This window comes from Lissotriton vulgaris, chromosome 4_1, assembly GCF_964263255.1.
Source record: "Lissotriton vulgaris chromosome 4_1, aLisVul1.2, whole genome shotgun sequence".
Classification (NCBI taxonomy): domain Eukaryota; kingdom Metazoa; phylum Chordata; class Amphibia; order Caudata; family Salamandridae; genus Lissotriton; species Lissotriton vulgaris.
In genome coordinates this window covers 126,303,964-126,321,304 of record NC_141691.1, presented here as the reverse complement: position 1 = coordinate 126,321,304, position 17,341 = coordinate 126,303,964, and the positions used below count along the sequence as shown (strand labels likewise).

Here is a 17,341-nt window from a genome sequence, read left to right as displayed (position 1 = left end):
GGTGATCGCTCAGAGCCACATTACTATCCATCACTTTTCACCCACCATGATACTCTAAACAGAGACCTGCCATATGCAAACCCGTCTTAGTCCTGCTGCAATATGAACAGTCCAGCCTGAAATACCAGGGCAGGTCCACTATAGACGGCACCACAAGGAATCCCAGACCCGTTTCTGTCTACATAAGCCTAGCCAGTGATGTGAAGCTTCAGTGCTATGCACAGTGAGCAAAGAATCCTACTTGGGCTTCAGCAGTGAGGTAAAACATCCTCGGTACTACTGTACAGTGGGCGCAGAACCCTACTTGGACCTCGTCAGTGAGGTAATACTTCAGTACTATGGCATAGTGAGCATAGAACCCTACTTCGGCCTCATTAGTGAGGTAAAGCTTCATGACTGTGGCACAGTGAGCACAGAACCCTACTTGGGCCTCGTCAGTGAGGTAAAGCTTCAGAATAAAGGCACAGTGAGCACAGAACCCTACTTGGGCTTTGTCTGTAACCTAAAGCTAAACTACTATGGCACTGAACACAGAACCCACATCGGGGATACCTGTCGTACTTAGGGCATCAACAGCAACAACAAAGTGATCGAAGGACTGTTCCTGTCAGAGCAAGACCAAGGCTGACTTGCATATTGCTGGCTTCTGTCTAAGGTAACAACGTGGGTAAAAAAGGCATGGATTGGGAAGAGGTGCAAGTTAATACCAGTGGCTAACATTATTTCACAAGCTCCACCCATGCCTTTTTTTGTTTTTGCCAGTGGAAAGTCCTAAATGCAACCAGCATGCACAGATGTGGATCCAATGCTCACCGCATCACAGGACTCGAGCTATACCTCACTGACAAGACCTAACTAGGCAGAACCAGTCTGGGGTTGCTTGCGTTCCCATATGAAGTCACTTCATCTGACAATGTGGGGAAGGACTGTTTCCAATGGAACATGACCAAGGCTAATTTGTGTATGTCTGGTCCTGAGGTGGCAAGGTGGGCAAAAAGCAGCTTCATCATTCAATCAAGTGTGTGGAATGAGCCTTCCTGTGCTTTTACTTAACTGAGATCTGGCCCAATTAGAAAAACCTTTAATCCTAGTAAAGACAACTGAAAGGCTGATGTGTACATACATATCATGTGCACTGCCCACTCCTCTGCATCTATCTCCCTTGCCCCTCCCCTAAGCTTTGGTACAATTTTTGTCTATTCTTGGTAAATCACCTGCAACAAATAAGACCGAAAGCTGAAACCAAAGACTTACTTGAAACTAAAAGGCAGTGTGTTTGGTTGAAGTGCCCCAAGTGCTAAGGGAGAGGAGTCTTTGTACAGAGGGTTCAGGAACTCCTGTTCCTTCCGCAGGAGGTAAGGCCACAAGGAATGTGTCTTTTCAAAGATTCTGTGGAGAAAAATCAAAGCTTCTGTTTATTCAAACGACTGAGAAGGAGCTTCTAAAAATATACCAATCCTTGTGAAAATAAGAGACATGAGTTGGCAATTCAACTGAAGTAGGCAAACACCCGCACATAAGTGATGACACAATGCTCATAGAGTGCATATAATGTCCAACTTGTTCAAATGTTTACCAATGGATTAGGTGGCTGGCACATGCTTTTCATTTTCTAAATCTTACTTCCTCTCTTCATTGTTACAGTCATCTGCTGAAGTATTTTCACTTCAAACATCCTACTACACCACCCAACAAAAGTGAAAAAAATAACAATTTGAACTTCAGATAATACGGTGCAACCAGTGTGACGAATCTTGGCAGAGCTAGTAACCCTACCTTCAGAAATCTCTGCAGTCTGGTTTATTCATAGTTATCAACTATATGCACATCAACAGTGCTTCAAGATTAAGGCACATGGACGTGGAAGGGTGGATATTTTGAAAGGTCATTGTTGCATTACTGGTGGATAATGTAAAAAAAAGCCAAGATACCATAAATACTTTCAGGAGTAATTATTAATATGAAATAAGCTTTGTTGTGCCTCAGCGTACACACTTCCTAAACAGTACCAACTCCATCCTGTTATAAACTCTCAGGTTGAGAAAAAAAAGACGTATGCTAGCACCTTCTCCGGATCTGCCCAGAGAATATGGAACTCACTGCTATAAGAGATCAGGTCGAACCCTTCGACATCCACCTTCAAAAGCATTTTACTGGACAGATTCCTAACATCATAAGTCTAGACTTGGTTATATCTTTCTAAGGGGTAGCCTTCCGAACAGACTCAGCTATCCTGGGAATGACATGCTAACATGCCCCCCCAGGGGGAGGTGGGGGGGGAAGAGGAAATGAATATCATATTCCAATATGTTGATTTTTGTATGTCATGTAATTTTGACGGTGATGAAACAGGATCACTTGAATACTTGATATTGAATGCCATGAAACTAGAACAGTTTGAAACAAGCTATCAGTGGTGGAGGAGCATTGAGTCCCAGTGTTACATTGTTAGTTCTACTTGTACTTTTGGGTGGTAGTACTGTGACATGATGGGTGAGTGGGGAGGAGGGATGCAGCTTTACAGGGCTACCTGGAAGGGCACAGCTTCGCGTTGGAACGTGAGAGCTACAATGGTGAAGGGTGCACGTGCTCTGGGTTCAAGTATCTCAAGTGCAGAAGGAATGTGAACATGAGGTCAGCATGGAACTGGGATTACTATAGGGGTGAGACAGTTTGGCTACTCTCAAGGACCGTTATTGCGAAGGAAGTTAGCAATCGCCTGATTAATGATAGGCTGCCGATTGTGTTGGATCTAGTGGGATGGTTGCATGGAGAGAAGACTTCCATGCTTAAACAGCTTTCTGTCTCATACACAGGGAGCTGATGACCATCCTTAAAGTTACTACAACAGGGCAAGGTGTTGTCCCATTGTCTAACGCAGGCAGGTGGTCATATGCACTAAAGGCAGGATTGCTATGCAATGGTGTTTCAGGAACAAGGGAAGAGTATGATGCAGTGTGCTACTTATGCCTCCACTCACATTTAGAACATTGTTATGAAGTAGTCGGAACTGAAGTAAAGTAAAATTGTAATGAGCGAAAGATATGCTGCCTTTGGGTTTCTTGTTTTTAGAGTAATTTGAAATGGTCTGTTGTCGTGAAGAAGGATCCAGATTAGTCAGCAGGATTCAGCTGAGATAAGTAGCTACTATAGAAGAATTGACTTCGCAAGGGCCATCACACTACAAGATCTGGTGGTAGTTATCAGCACTAAGAAATGGCGGACCTACATGAAAACGTTTCATCCAACTCAGAAATCCCAGCATTCATGCACAGATTTGCATCCGAGTGGCCTCAATATGCCAATGTGCCCTATTCATTACAGCAATGGGCACCATATAAAATCAAGTTGTGTGTGCCAATAATTCTCGTGAAGAGAAGTGAAGCATGTCTGGGCTGCTCTGCCCCCTTTCTGGGCCACATCTTGGAACGTCCATATGTGTTTTGAGGGTAGAATTTGTCGACAACCTCTCCATTGGTGCTGCCTGTCCGCCCTTTCTGTAGTGAAAGGGTAATGTTTGGACATAATTTTCACTGTACCTGGAAAATTAAGTACTCAAACCTGTTCAATTGCACATTCGGCAAGTGACATACAGGCACACACACTGCTGTTTGAGAAATCAGTACGTTGGGGGAGTGACACACAGCCTTTGCATACACTCTACCCAACGAGTTTGCATGTTGGATCCGTACATACATTTTATTTTACCCGATTCAGTGCCAAGCAGCGGCAAGGGCCACAATGGGAGGCCCTGCATAAGGTTGCGCACGCTGCGTCAGGTACGGTGAAGCTGTGCAACAAGGCTTTGTAAGCTTTCGTGGAGAGCCACATCGGTTCTGATGGGTTAGAAGCTGGGTGGCAATGCTTTATGTAGCTTGGCGTCAAATCTGTTGAGGCTTGCAGATGTGCGACGAGGTTCGAAGGGATCAGCGTCACTACATCAGGGGTCTCCAAACCGGTCCTGGAGGGCCGGATCCATGCCAGATTTTTTGGATATCCCCATTGAGATACATGTAGTTATTTTAAAAATCTGGCATGGATCGGGCCCTCCAGGACCGGTTTGGGGACCCCTGTTCTACATAAATTGCGATGAAGCTTGTAACTGTGCGGCAAGGCTTTACAGGGCTTTGCGTCACACCGGATTTGGTGAAAACCACAGCTGGGCTGGCAGAGCACCTTTAGGCCGACTTCCAAGGGTCCAGGACTGGGGTGGCGCCAATTTGGAGTGGGCAAGACTCACAGCAGCCATAGTACATGTGGTGAGTTCAAAGTAGTTGAAGCTCTTTATGTCCTTGAGGCTCTGACCAGGAGGCCAGCCAGCTAACCCTGAGTCACGCTGGTGGTTCTGGGTTCAAGATGCAGATCCAGTCCTTCGAATGCAGGCAACAGAGTAGCAATCCTTGTTGCAGAACAGCATAGCAGTCCTACTGAGTCTTCCATAGGTTCAGAGGGGTACTGAAGATATGGGTCTGAGGGTCCAATATTTATACTTTGTGCCAGCTTTGAAGTAGGAGAAGGATAAGTTACTTACCTGTAATCCTTGTTCTCTTCCAGGGGTATCCTCATCAACAGTCATAAGCACTCGAATGGAGTAGCAAGCCCATCCCATCTTCGTTCCAGTAAATGAGAACCATAAAAAAGGCAGAAAACATCAAAGAATACAAATTCCAACAAACTTAGCATTGGAATACATTTTTCAAGGAGGCTTGGCCTACTCTGGTATCTGCTCTGGAATCAGAATCGAGACAATAGTGTCTCGTGAACGTTTGCACCGATTTCCAAGTTGCTGCCTTCATCTCGGCCATCGGTACATTATGTAGAAAAGCTATGGTAGCTGCTTTTCCCCTAGTAGAGTGAGCTTTGGGAGAAACCAGTAGGAGCGTATTTGCCAATTTATAAGCCAGCTTAATGCAAGATACTATCCACCTGGAAATGGAACGCTTGGAGGCTGGGGAACCTGCCCTGATGGCACCAAAGTTTACAAACAATTGATCAGACTTTCTGATGGTCTTTGTTTTATCTAAATAGAACCCTTTTAAGGTATAGGGAATGAAGAGACCTTTCTGCTGCTGTAGCAGGGTTGGGAAAGAAAGACGGTAGAGAGATTGTTTTATTGACATGGAAGTCAGACACCACCTTCGGAAGAAAAGTGGGGTGAGTCCTCAATACCACCCTGGTGTGATGGAACACAGTGTGCGGCTCTTTAGATCAGAGTGCCTGGATTTCGCTTCCTCTACGCGCTGACGTAATAACCACCAAAAAAGCGACTTTCCATGTAAGGCCACCCATTCATAAGGGTGGCCTTATGAAAGGGTTCAAAAGGAGGACCCATCAGTTTCAACTCCCAAGTAGGAGAAGGAGGTCGGACAGGGGGCAAAACTTTCTTCAAACCCTGAATGAAATCCTTGACCACCTGGAGCTGAAAGAAGGAAGGTTGGTCAGGTGACTTTCTGTAGGCTATAATGGCCGCCAAGTGAACTTTTATGGAGTTATACTTTAAACCTGATTTGGCCAAATGTAGAAGATACATCAAGATTAAATCCTCTTGCCCACTAGTAGATTGAAAACCATTACGTATACACCACAAGTAAAATCTCTACCACTTAAAAGAGTAAGAATTTCTCGTGCACAGTCTTTTTGACTCCCTCAAAATGTTCATAAAGTTCTGAGGGAGATTCAAGTGGCTGTCTTGTAGGACCTTAGGAGCCATGCTGCCAAGTTCAGCGAGGGAAGGTTGGGATGAAGGATCTTCCCCTTCATGTTGGTCAGAAGGTCTTATCTGTACGGAAGCTTCCTGTATGGGTGCATTGAATGCTGCAACAGGGCCGGATACCAACATTATCGTGGCCAGTCCAGTGCTATTAGTATCATTTTCGTCCTGGAGCGAATGAGCTTGGTTACCACCTTCGAGATGAGAGGAAGGGGCGTAAAAGACTGCGCAAATGTTTCTGACTAGTCAATCAAAAGGGCATTCCTTCTCAATCCTGGGTGGTAAAATCTTGACGCGAAGGCGTGCCATTTTTTGTTTCGTTAGAAGTCGATGGATGGATGACCCAATTGATGAAAAATTTCCGCCTTCACTTCGTCGTTTAGCACCCAGTCTTGCCTCTCTTCGAAGTGCCGACTTAGAGGGTTCGTCTGTAAGTTCTGTTCCCCTGGCAGATGGACTGCTGTGAGTGAGAGATGTCTGGTCAGGAGCCAATGCCAAATCGCATGAGATTCTAGGGACAGTGGGTGAGAGGTAGTTCCACCTTGTTTGTCTGGGTAATACATGGTACTGTCCGTTTGCATTAATATCGACGTGGACTGAATCGATTGATGGAACGCTTTGAGAGCTAGGTGAACTGCCCGCAGTTCCAACATGTTTATGTGATAGGTATGTTCTTTGCGCGACCACTTTTCTGGAGTCTGCAGACAACCCATGTTTGCTCCCCATCCTTGAAGGATGGGGAGCACAAGAATTGTGTTCAAGGATTGTGTTGGAGGAGGTTGATGGAAAGGGACTACCACTAGCAGATTTTTCCGATGAGTCCACCAGCGAATGGATGTTCTCGCTGATTGGGAAAGAAGAATTTGATCCTCCCATTGTGCTGAAGTTTGGTCCCACTTGTCCTCCAAATCCTGCTGTAGAGGTCTCATTCTCAGCCTGGAGTTGGGGACGAGAAAAATCCAAGATGCCATCGAACCTAGAAGTGATGCCACTTGTCGAATTGATGGTTGATGCACTTGCAGGAGGAGATTGCATTTCCATTTGATAGAAAAGTCTCTCCTCCGAAGGAAACACTTTTCCTGCGCTGGAGTCGAGAGTAGCCCCTAGATAATGAATCCTTTGAATGAGCTGATGGATCAAATTCTCCATATTTACATGAAGGCCCAAGCGTTGCAGTGAGTTCAGGTAGATCCGGTAGTGGTTCTTCACAGTTTGAGGAGACAAGCCTTTTAGTAGTCAGTCGTCTAGATACGGATGTACGAACAGACCATGGCGATATAAAGCTGCGGCTACCACTGCCATGCATTTTGTAAACACTCATGGTGCAAATGCCAGGCCGAACGGCAGAACTCTGTACTGATAATGTTTGGAGCCCACCATGAAGCCCTGGAACTTCTGGTGTCGTGGCACAATCGGGATGTGGAAGTACACATCTTGGAGGTCTATCAAACACATCCAATCCCCTTTCTGAAGCTGTAGGTATATGTAATGGAGCGCCAACGTACAGAATTTTTCCTTCTGGATGACTTTGTTGAGTGAGTGAAGATCCAGAATAGGCCTGAAACTTTGTTTTTGATCATTCTTTGGAACTAGGATGTATCTGGAGTATATTCCTTTTCCTCGTTGTGATGGAGGAACCTCCTCTATGGCCAATTTCTGTAGAAGAGTAGATAACTCCAGACACTAACTTTAAATGGTGAAGATTTGTCTTTACTGGGGGAATGCACTTTGGGGATGCACGGAAATGTAGTGCATACCCATTCTTTAGATTATTTAGCACCCACTGATCCTTTGTTATGTTGCACCACTCTTCTACATGTCGAAGATACTTCCTCCCACTGGAGTGGGAAACAGTGTCAGAAGAAGCGAAAGTTCATTGCTTGCCCGTGTTTTTGGCTGTTGTAGAGGATTGTCAGGGTGCTCCTCTACCTCTGGAGGGTCTACGACCTTGGTAGTGGGATTTGGATTGGTGGTACTGCCTCTGAGACCATAGAAAGGTTTGAACCCTCTGATGGTAGACTCTGCGATAGTAAGGCCTATACCAACGTTTGAACTTATTCTCCAAACCTACGGATTTAAGAGTGTCTAAATCAGTCTTCATTCTGGCCATCTCTTCATCAGAGTGGGAGCCAAAAAGGGAATTACCAGAAAAGGGCAGATTCATGATGCGTTGCCGGGATTCCGGTTTTAAAGCCGTTAGACGCAACCAGGAGGATCTTCTTGCGCATATACCATGCAAATATGAACAAGCAGGTAGAGAAGCTCCATCACCTGCTGCACTGATCATTTGATTGGCCACTAGGGCCCCTTACTGGAGGATCTCTATAAAGTCTTAACGGTCCTATTTTGGCAGTTTTTCTTTAAAATGTTCTAGTGAATCCTAAATGCTCTATCATAACGGCCCAACAGGGCAGCCGCACTAGATACTTTTAAAGATGCAGCTGCAGAACTGCATGCTTTTCTATCCCAAGAATCTTGAGCTCTACTCTTCTTGTCCGGAGGAACCGACGATGAAGAGGAGACTGTATATGTCCATTTCGCTGCTGCGATAATCACAAAAACCGGTGGAGGGTCTGACCTTAGGAACAAGGGGTCCTGTTCTGCTAGTTTGTATTTTTTTTAAATCCTCGCAGGAGCTGTATTTATAGATGCTGGGGTAAGAAAAATGTCCATGACTGGTTGCAGAAGACTAGGCACCAGTGGTTTTAAAGGTCTAGATGCAGACCTTTGGTGTAGAGTTTCAAATATAACGGATGTGGGTGCCTGAGGTGTGGACATCTTTATATTAATTTTCTGTGCTCCTCTTGAGAGGATATCAAGAAAAGTGTTCATGTCATCGACAGGTGACACTTATGATGACCATGAGAAGATCTACGTGGAGGCGACTTGCTACGGCGATCTCTGGGCGGAGTGGTAGGTGACCAGTCAACAGCTTGTACCAACCAGGCCAGAGTAGATCTATGTAGAGAACTTGAATAGTTCATAGGTCGCTGTACCTGTGCTGAAGGTTCCTTCTGCCAATGATGGATTGGTAGAAGCCATCTGGGAGAGAGGTGAATAGATGGAGTTCTGTGTTCTTGCGCTGGTGAAGCTGTGGTCTGCGGTGATTTCTGTACCTGCCGGTCTGGGAACGGAGAAGATGAGATTCTCGGCGTCGAGATCACTTGAGGAGAACCTGCAGTCGAAACTGAAGGATCAGAAAAGTCTTTAAACATGGAACGGTGTCTTGTGGAATGATAAGACGTCGATGATAAATGCCTTGACATCGAACAGCTATGTGCCACTAGGACCTGTGAGTCCCTTGAAGGAGATCTTGGTTTCAACGCGGCCCGTGCAGATTCCTTCTGTCTCAATGTCGACCGGTGCCCCGTTGATGGAGATCTACGCTTTGACGCCGGAAGAGGGTTATCCTCCGGAGTACCAAGCCTCGGTGTCGAACGAGGAGGGTGACGGAGAAATCCTTCTCGATGTCGAACCCTTCAACATCACAGATCTCGTTCTCGATGTTTAGCTTCTAGTGGGCATCAACAAAGGAGTTAGTCTTGACGTCGTAGTTCTTCTCGACATTGGGGATCTTTGCCACGACGTTGAGCGTCGTCTTGATAGCTTCAACGGAGGTTTCGACGACTTATCTTTCTTCAACGTCTTTGAAGATCTGGGCCTAGTCTTTGACCGCCTCCTGGTTGACGGCAACGGAGGTGATCATTTAGACGCTGAACCCGTACCGACGCTGAATGAGGTCTTGACGTCAAACGCCATATTAACAGCAGAAACGGAGAGATGCCTTGACAATAGGCGATCCTGCACCAACGAAAAACGATTTTAGGAGTTTTTCACTATCAGAACATGTACTTCACTGCACCCTGCCAGCTGGGCTGTGTAGGACCTACCTTAGGGGTAACTTATATGTATTAAAAGGGAGGTTAGGGCCTGGCAAGCGGTTTATTTGGCAACATAGAAATGGCAGTTTGAAACTGCATACCCAGGCTGCAATGGTAGGTCTTAAACATGTTTATAGGGCTACTTAAGTGGGTGACACAATCAGTGCTGCAGGCCCACTAGTAACATTTAATGTACAGGCCCTGGGTACATGTAGGAACTTACAAGAAAATTAAATGTGCCAACTGGGTGTAGGTAAATTTCTATCAAGTTAAATGAGAGCCTACAAGTACTTCAGCACAGGATAGAAATGGCAAATTGCACAAAGTCCTAAAAACTAACAACTGGTCCAGAAAACAGGAGGGTGAAGGCAAAAAGTATGGAGTTTGCCCTGCAGAGAGGGCCAAGTCCAACAATCTTCATCCCAGTAAAGTAAAGTAAACGGAGAACATTTCAGGAGAAAAAGTGAGGGGTTTGACCTTTTTGTTTCTTTCCTGACTATACATCAATTTGCAGAAGAGGAACAGATGCTGTACTCCGAACAGCTGCAGAAACATTTGAAAGGGTGTTATCAACTGCATGTCTCCTTCAGTTTCAACCTAGGCATGGAATCTATTCAACACCAGCAGCTATTAACCACATGGCTGCTGCGGGGATTTTTGCCCTGTGCTGGAAAATCACTGATGCCATTTATTCATGACGAGCTCAGCTCGTCATCAGCACACGACACCCGTGGGTGATGACGAGCTGAGCTCGTCATCAGCAGCGAAAGGGTTAATAAAAGTTTTTTCGGGCTTAGGAAAAGAGGTGAAAGGTTGTCCAGTCCCTATTGTTCGACTGCCTAGAGAGTGGCATGGGGACTTGTCTAGCTAAATTGTGGCTAAGAGTGCTCTAGTCAAGAAGAAACCAGCAGGTCCTCTTGGGTCTGTATATTTCTTTCCTGGTTGAAATCAATAATTCAGCACTTCAAGGACCAGTCATTTCTCTGCTCATATTTTATATTGTTATACCTCTTTGGGTGGATTACTCAGAAAATCAAGGGTGGAATTGATGAGGACTACCAAATGGTGGTTAAGATAGAAAGGGGATTAGAGAAACACCATTAAAATGGAATCAGCAGTCTAATTTTAAACAGTAAATGGTAAAGTTCAGTAAATATTTTTTAAAACACAGTAGTACAATGAAACTACCTCAAATATAAATATTTTGCCTAAAATGTTTCAGAAACGTGGTAAGATGTGCCTGGAAAGAGTGTAAAGAACTGAGAGGTGCTGGGAAGTTGGAAAGCCTTAAACAATCCTAAGCGTGCAACAAAGGGACAGGAAAAGGTCAATTGTATTAACAGGGTCAGCACTAGGCTTTCACTTCAGTATCATCTACTGTAATACTTCACTTGATCCCGCTCCCTCTCCCGTTCACTCTGCTCGTAACCTGGGTTTCCAGTTTGACGACTCCCTCTCATGCAAAACTCAGGTCAATAAAGTGACCTCTGCCTGCTTCCTGAAGCTACGCATGATCAAAAAAATACTCCCCTATCTCCCTCTGGGTTCCCGCCGTACAGTTACCCATGCCCTCATCACGTCCCACCTGGACTATGCTAACAGCCTCTATGCTGGTGCCCCCCAGTATCTGTTAGACCGGCTTCAGATTGTCCAGAATGCGGCGGCCAGATTGATTGGTAATATTCCCTACCGTCAATCAGTATCCGCGTATCGTAAGGAACTTCACTGGCTACCAGTGGCCAGCCGTATCCAGTTCAAGATCCTTACCCTTACCTACCGAGCCATCAACGACCTCGGACCCAACTACCTGAAAAAACGTGTCTCTATATCTCGCTCCATCAGATCCTTGAGATCCAATGACCTCCGCCTCCTGATCTCTCCCCGTTTTAGACTATCTAGAATGGGTGGCAGAGGGTTCAGTGTCATTGCGGCAAAACTGTGGAACGCTCTGCCAATCGATCTGAGATTCTGTCCTTCCGAATCCATCTTCCGAGCCAAACTCAAAACTTGGCTCTTCTCTGGACTCTGATTTCTCCCTGCTGCTCTCCATGCTCTATGCTCCTTCTTCTCCCCTAGAAACTCAGGTTCTAGCGCCGGGACACCCCTCCAGGGGGTAGCTGTGCGCTCTACAAACTACATAAATAAATAAATAAATAAGAGAGAGGACTTCCCTCAATACAGGCAGTGAACAGTCATACAGCATTTGGTAACAAAGATATGATATTAGAACATGCCCACAACTACTGTCTAGGATCCTGAATCATGCCAGTGTATCACAAATCTAGGGAGTGTCAGCACTTCGTGGTCTCAGAAAGCACAGCCAAGACTCCAGAACCAGAAAGAGACCTTTGGGTCATCACACTACGAGTTAGTAGGATGAACAATGCGTTGTGGAGAAGTGTGGCTCAGGGGTTAGAGGCGGCAGACCCGGAAGCTGAGGTCGGCCCTGGACCAGGGTTCAATTCCCCGCCTCGGCGGGTCTTGGGCTCAAAAAATTCCACGGACACGACAATTCTCGCTCCGGTGCCTTCTCAACTCACGGGTTCACACTCTGCGACTCTGGGCAATAGCTTGCTTAATCTCCACAACGGCCCCTCGCGGCGGGATGCCTGGCTTTCACCTTGTGGATACCCCGCCGGGGTTATATCACAGGGGAATACCAGGACGGGTTCCCTAAGCAAGCGCCGGGAAACCCTTTGTGGGTAGCTGTGCGCTATATAAGCTCAAATACATTTACATTTTACAATTTACATTTACAAACTCGCTTCAGGGAGGTATGAACAAGGTAAATTTGGGGTGCCTAGAGGGGTTCATTAAAGAAATCAATGTGAATGTTTTAACTGAATGTTTGTAGGCAGCCTTATGGCTATAAGAATCATACATCACTTGCTCCTGTAAACACACTGGGCTCTTGGTGCAAAATAGGACCACTTCAGGGCTGTCACCTTTGCAATCAAACAATCCACAACCTACCAACATCACCATAATTTACATACTGAACTGCTCCGTGCATTCAGCAATATAGCACTACCAAGTAATGCCTACAGTTAACACGCCGCTTAGGAGTCTTCCATCACCTTGGCGGCGTGCACTAGAAGGCTCACCCCTGAAGCAATGGGCTGAACCCTTCTTCCTAAGGCACTAAAGAGTCACTTTGTAGCCCAAAAAGATCCACTGCTCCCATAACATTGTGATTCAACTTGTCTTTGGCTTTGCTTCCTAGTAGACCTTTCCTTTTGGTCCCTCCCAAAGATGGGTCATGGCATTGAGTCTATAAAGTCTCCTTGAAAGGCATATTTTACCCCCCACAGATACAGTGATTACACATGAGTTACACTCAATCAATCAATCAATCAGAGGGATTTATAGAGTGCACTACTCATCCGTAAGGGTCTCAAGGCGCTATGGGGGTGGGGGTGCCAGCTTGGGGAGGGGAGGGGTCGAGCAGCTCCGAGGTCACCCGAAGAGCCAGGTCTTGAGGTATTTTCTGAAAGCTTGCAATGTAGGGCTTCGTCTGATGCTGAGGGGGAGTTCATTACAGGTCCTGGCCGCGATGTAGGAGATGGATCTGCCCGCTTTTCTAGCTCTGTGGATGAGGGGGATTTCGGCAAGGGCTAGGTCGGCGGAGCGGAGGTTTCTCTTGGGGGCATAGAAGGAGATTCTTTCGTTGAGGTATTGGGTTCCGTGGTGTGGAATGCTTTGTAGGTGTGTGTGAGCAGCTTGAAGGTAACTCTCTTTTAGACTGGGAGCCAGTGGAGGTTGCTGAGGAGCTGGGCGATGTGGTCATGTTGTAGGAGGCTGAGGACGAGTCTGGCTGCTGCGTTCTGGACGTTCTGGGGTTTTCTAAGGAGTGATTTGTTGATTCCCGCATAGAGAGCTTCTCCGTTGACCAGCCTTTTGGTGATGAATGCTTGGGCGACTGTATTCCTGGAGTCGGAGGGGGATCCATTTGAAGGTGTTGCAGAGTAAGCGGAGGGTGTTGAAGCATGTAGAGGAAACAGCGTTAATCTGTTGGTTCATGATGAGTGAGGAGCCTAGTATGATGCCAAGGCTGCAGGCGTTGTTCGTGGGGGTGGGGTGGGGGGGGGGTGGGAGGCCACCAGGTGTCGTCTCACCAGGGGGGCATGGATCCGAGGATGAGGACTTCTGTTTTCGAGTTGAGCTTCAGGTAGCTGCTGCTGATCCAGGAAGTGACGTCCTTCATCCCTTCCTGCAAACTGTGCCTGGTGATGTCGGGTTCCTTGGTGAGGGATAGGATGAGTCGGGTAACGTCGGCGTAGAATACTATGCTGAGTCCGTGTTTTTAGACGATGGTTGCAAGGAGGGCCAGGTAGATGTTGAAGAGTGTGTGGCTGAGAGAGGATCCTTGGGGTACTCTGCATCTGATCTCTGTGGGTTTGGAGAGGAAGGGCTAATCCAGTCTGTGGCAGTTCCCTGTATGCCGGTGTCATGGAGTCTGGCGGCTAGTGTGCGGTGGGAGACAGTGTTGAAGGCTGCTGAGAGGTCTAGTACAATGAGGGCTGCAGTGTGGCCTTGATTGAGGAGCCTGCGGATGTCGTCAGGGGCGGTTAGGAGTGCGGTCTTGGTGCTGTGATTGCTATGGAATCCGGATTGAGATGAGTCAAGGATGTTGTTAGTTTATATGAAGTGCATTAGCTGGGTGTTGACTATTTTCTCGATGACTTTGGCGGCAAAGGGGAGGAGAGCAACTCCCTCCTACCCTGTGAAAGGGTTTGACTTCGGCGCGTTTCTAGTCGTTGGGGAACGACACAGCGGTTTCTGAATGTAGTTTGGCCAATGTCATTTGATTTCTTTACAGAATAATTAAACTGCAGTTCTGATGTTATGATAAGCTTTTTATTTGATTTCTCAATGTATTGTTTCAGTGAATATTTTATTATCAGATCACCATTTTGAAAAATACCTTGCTTATTTTGAAAAGTTAAAGTCAAAATTATTTTCTGGCCTTTTAATCTCACAATCTGTCTATTCTAAAGCAGTGTACACAAGGTTGGGCCTGCAGTACAGAGTTAGGAGCTAGCACGAGTAAGTGAGAGAGATAAAAGGAGTTGAGGAGTACGACCGATGGAAGCTACTGCTATACATCATGGAGGACTGCAGCCAGAATGGGGAAACAGGACAGCTATTCGTAGATGTACATTCCATAACCTGTCGGAGCAAGGCTCTCTGCTGTCACATGCCAAAGATCTGCCTTGCACAGCACTGTAAACATCAGAAACATGCTGTAATGCACGCAGGCTCTGAGGAACAATGAGGAATGGGCCAGATTGTAGTTTAAGATGGCACTGGCGATCAGCAGCTGATACACACATCACCTGGTAGCGCCTTAGTAACTGTGATCCAGCTGTTGATGGTGCTACAAGTGCACAGGCACTATGCTACATTTTGATTATAGCTATTTTACTTGGTATTCCGTGGAAGTAGAAGTATTGGCATTCTTTTAAATAAAATATCTAAGTGACATCACTTTGTCTCATAAGAGTGATCCGAAATGGGGTGACCTGGTCAGCTGTTTGCCACCTCATACTGATGCGACGACTAACCCACTGAAATTCTGAAGTCAATATATCTGCAACGTTATGTATGAAAAAGTATTCATAGAAAGGCAGCAACTGTATATGCTTAAAAGTTGTTGTGCTTTCACATGAATGTACAAATAACCAAATATAGTTTACAGAGCCCACGTGGCAAGCTGTCAACACAGGAATACCTATGATGCCCTCTAGCTCCATGTACAATGGAGATTACAAGCTGCAGCCGCATTAAATAAACCAGACCATAGCTGACCCCCTCAGGTGTCATTTGAAAGATTATCAACAAGGTTTTCAAGGACTCAACTCTCAGGGCTGGGATGAAGCAAATTACAGCATTTGAAAAGTTAGTGTTATATGCTTCACTCCACTATGGCATAAATGGGGACATGAATGCCCTTATGAACCTGGACTGGATTCAACTGTGAGACTTGTACAATTTAGAATTTCAGCAAAGTCAAAACCAGTATTAGGGCATGCATATCTAGCGCAAGCATGCCGGTAGCAAATGCTTATACTGGCGTCTTGTGAGCCAGACTTCACCACTGAACAGCCAATGATCGCATATGTGTACATTTTTCAATGTTGTGCCATTTGTACAAGGTCAAGTGGACATCCAGGTGGAATGGTATCCCTATGACTACCTACTCCCCTCTGCCCCTCAACTACAGGCACTGTCCACACAGAATGCTCCTTTTAAAGAGTCTGGCATTAATGAGTACTCACTTCATCTCCTCGCGCTCTTTGTGACAGTTCCCAATGAAGTTCCCAAACTGGCAGGAGAAGGCATGGTCGTGGATTTCCAGCAGGAGTCGCTCGTTAAACTCAAAGACACAAGGAAACTGCTCCATGAGATGCCAGACACATTCAACAAACTGAGTGAACACCGGGGAGACTTCTTTGGGGTCTCCCTCAAGATGGCCGCACCTGGTAAATTAAGAGGCACACAAATGCAAATCATATGAGAAAGGACTTCACCAATTATCAGAACACTGTTGTCATTGGTAAGTCACAATGCAAGTGAGCAAAGAACTGTAAAACCGGAGCTCATTAACGCAAACACCTAGCATGGTACATAAAAGCTGCAAAGTAAGGGATGAACTTGGAACCAAAAGCAGGCAAACCAACCAGCCACTGCTCCATGTCCCTTTCTAATCTCTCGTGCCTGTTACCATAATCCCAGGCGAGCAGGGGACAGGGGCAGCAGTAGTCGGTCATCACAAAATGGTCTTAAATGGCTCTAGACCCCAAAGGAAAGGCAAAACCTGGCCCAATAGACAATTACTGGCAATGAAAAGGAAACATTTCAGGAGACACGTGCTACACCTCGTCTATCATCATAACGATGGTAGAATTGTTTCACTCCAAGCACTACTACCCCAGGACTAACGGGCTTGAGCCCATCCTCCAAGGAAATACATCTTGGTTGCCCTCGCTCAACACCAGATGTGCCCCACCACTCCACTTTTGATTTAATGTAGTTTATCTGTGAACTGGGAATCTCAGTCTGTTTACCAGAGTTTAAAAAAGAGCCCATTAGAAGAAAACATAAAAACAAAGTGCCATTGTTGATAAAAATGAATGCTTGCCTGTATATCAGCAACCATTTAGGGCTCGAAAAATCCGAAAAATGGTACTAGTCCTGAAGGTCTAGTACCCTGGAAAATCTCCTCGACCTTACTGCAACCTACTTGACCTCCGTCTCTGAAAACGGAGCAAAAATGACAAGGTAAGATTTAAAGACCGCTTTATTGCTCATTTTCCTTGTGAGCAATAAAAATGCCTTTAAATCTGTTATCTGATCACATTTGCTCCGTTTTCAAAGACAGAGGACAAAGTTAGTTTGTCTTCTTACTCGCCAGAAAGGGCGAGTACAACCTAAAAATAGCTTGCCCTCATTAATTTTACCTTGCAAATGCGAGGGGGCGAGTGGATTTGTCGATCCCATTGCCATGACTTTGACTTATCGACAAAGAACATTTACTATTTGAACCACATTCATGAGAGCCAGGATGCTAACTGGGATGTGAATATGGGACCTTCCATAAAATCTTCATGAGTGCATGTGACCCGCTGATCTGCACAACCCAGTAAGTCGAGCAAGTATGCACTCTGAAGACAGATGGCTGGGAGGAACTACAGTGCCCATGATTCGTCGGTTTACACAAGTTGGTTCGACAAGTGATCCGAGAGGAACC

At 45.9% G+C, this 17,341-nt stretch overlaps 1 protein-coding gene across 2 annotated transcripts in view; it reads right to left on the bottom strand.

Moving 5' to 3' along the window:
- Window positions 1-17,341, bottom strand: part of MTMR8 (myotubularin related protein 8) — a 682,512-nt gene that overhangs the window by 81,382 nt on the left and 583,789 nt on the right. For both annotated transcript variants that reach the window (XM_086918376.1, XM_086918377.1), the window contains 2 exons: window positions 15,870-16,070; window positions 1,255-1,389 (listed from right to left, as the gene is read on the bottom strand). In XM_086918376.1, coding sequence (XP_086774502.1) covers window positions 1,255-1,389; window positions 15,870-16,070 — 336 coding nt within the window. The remainder of the gene's footprint in view (window positions 1-1,254; window positions 1,390-15,869; window positions 16,071-17,341) is intronic.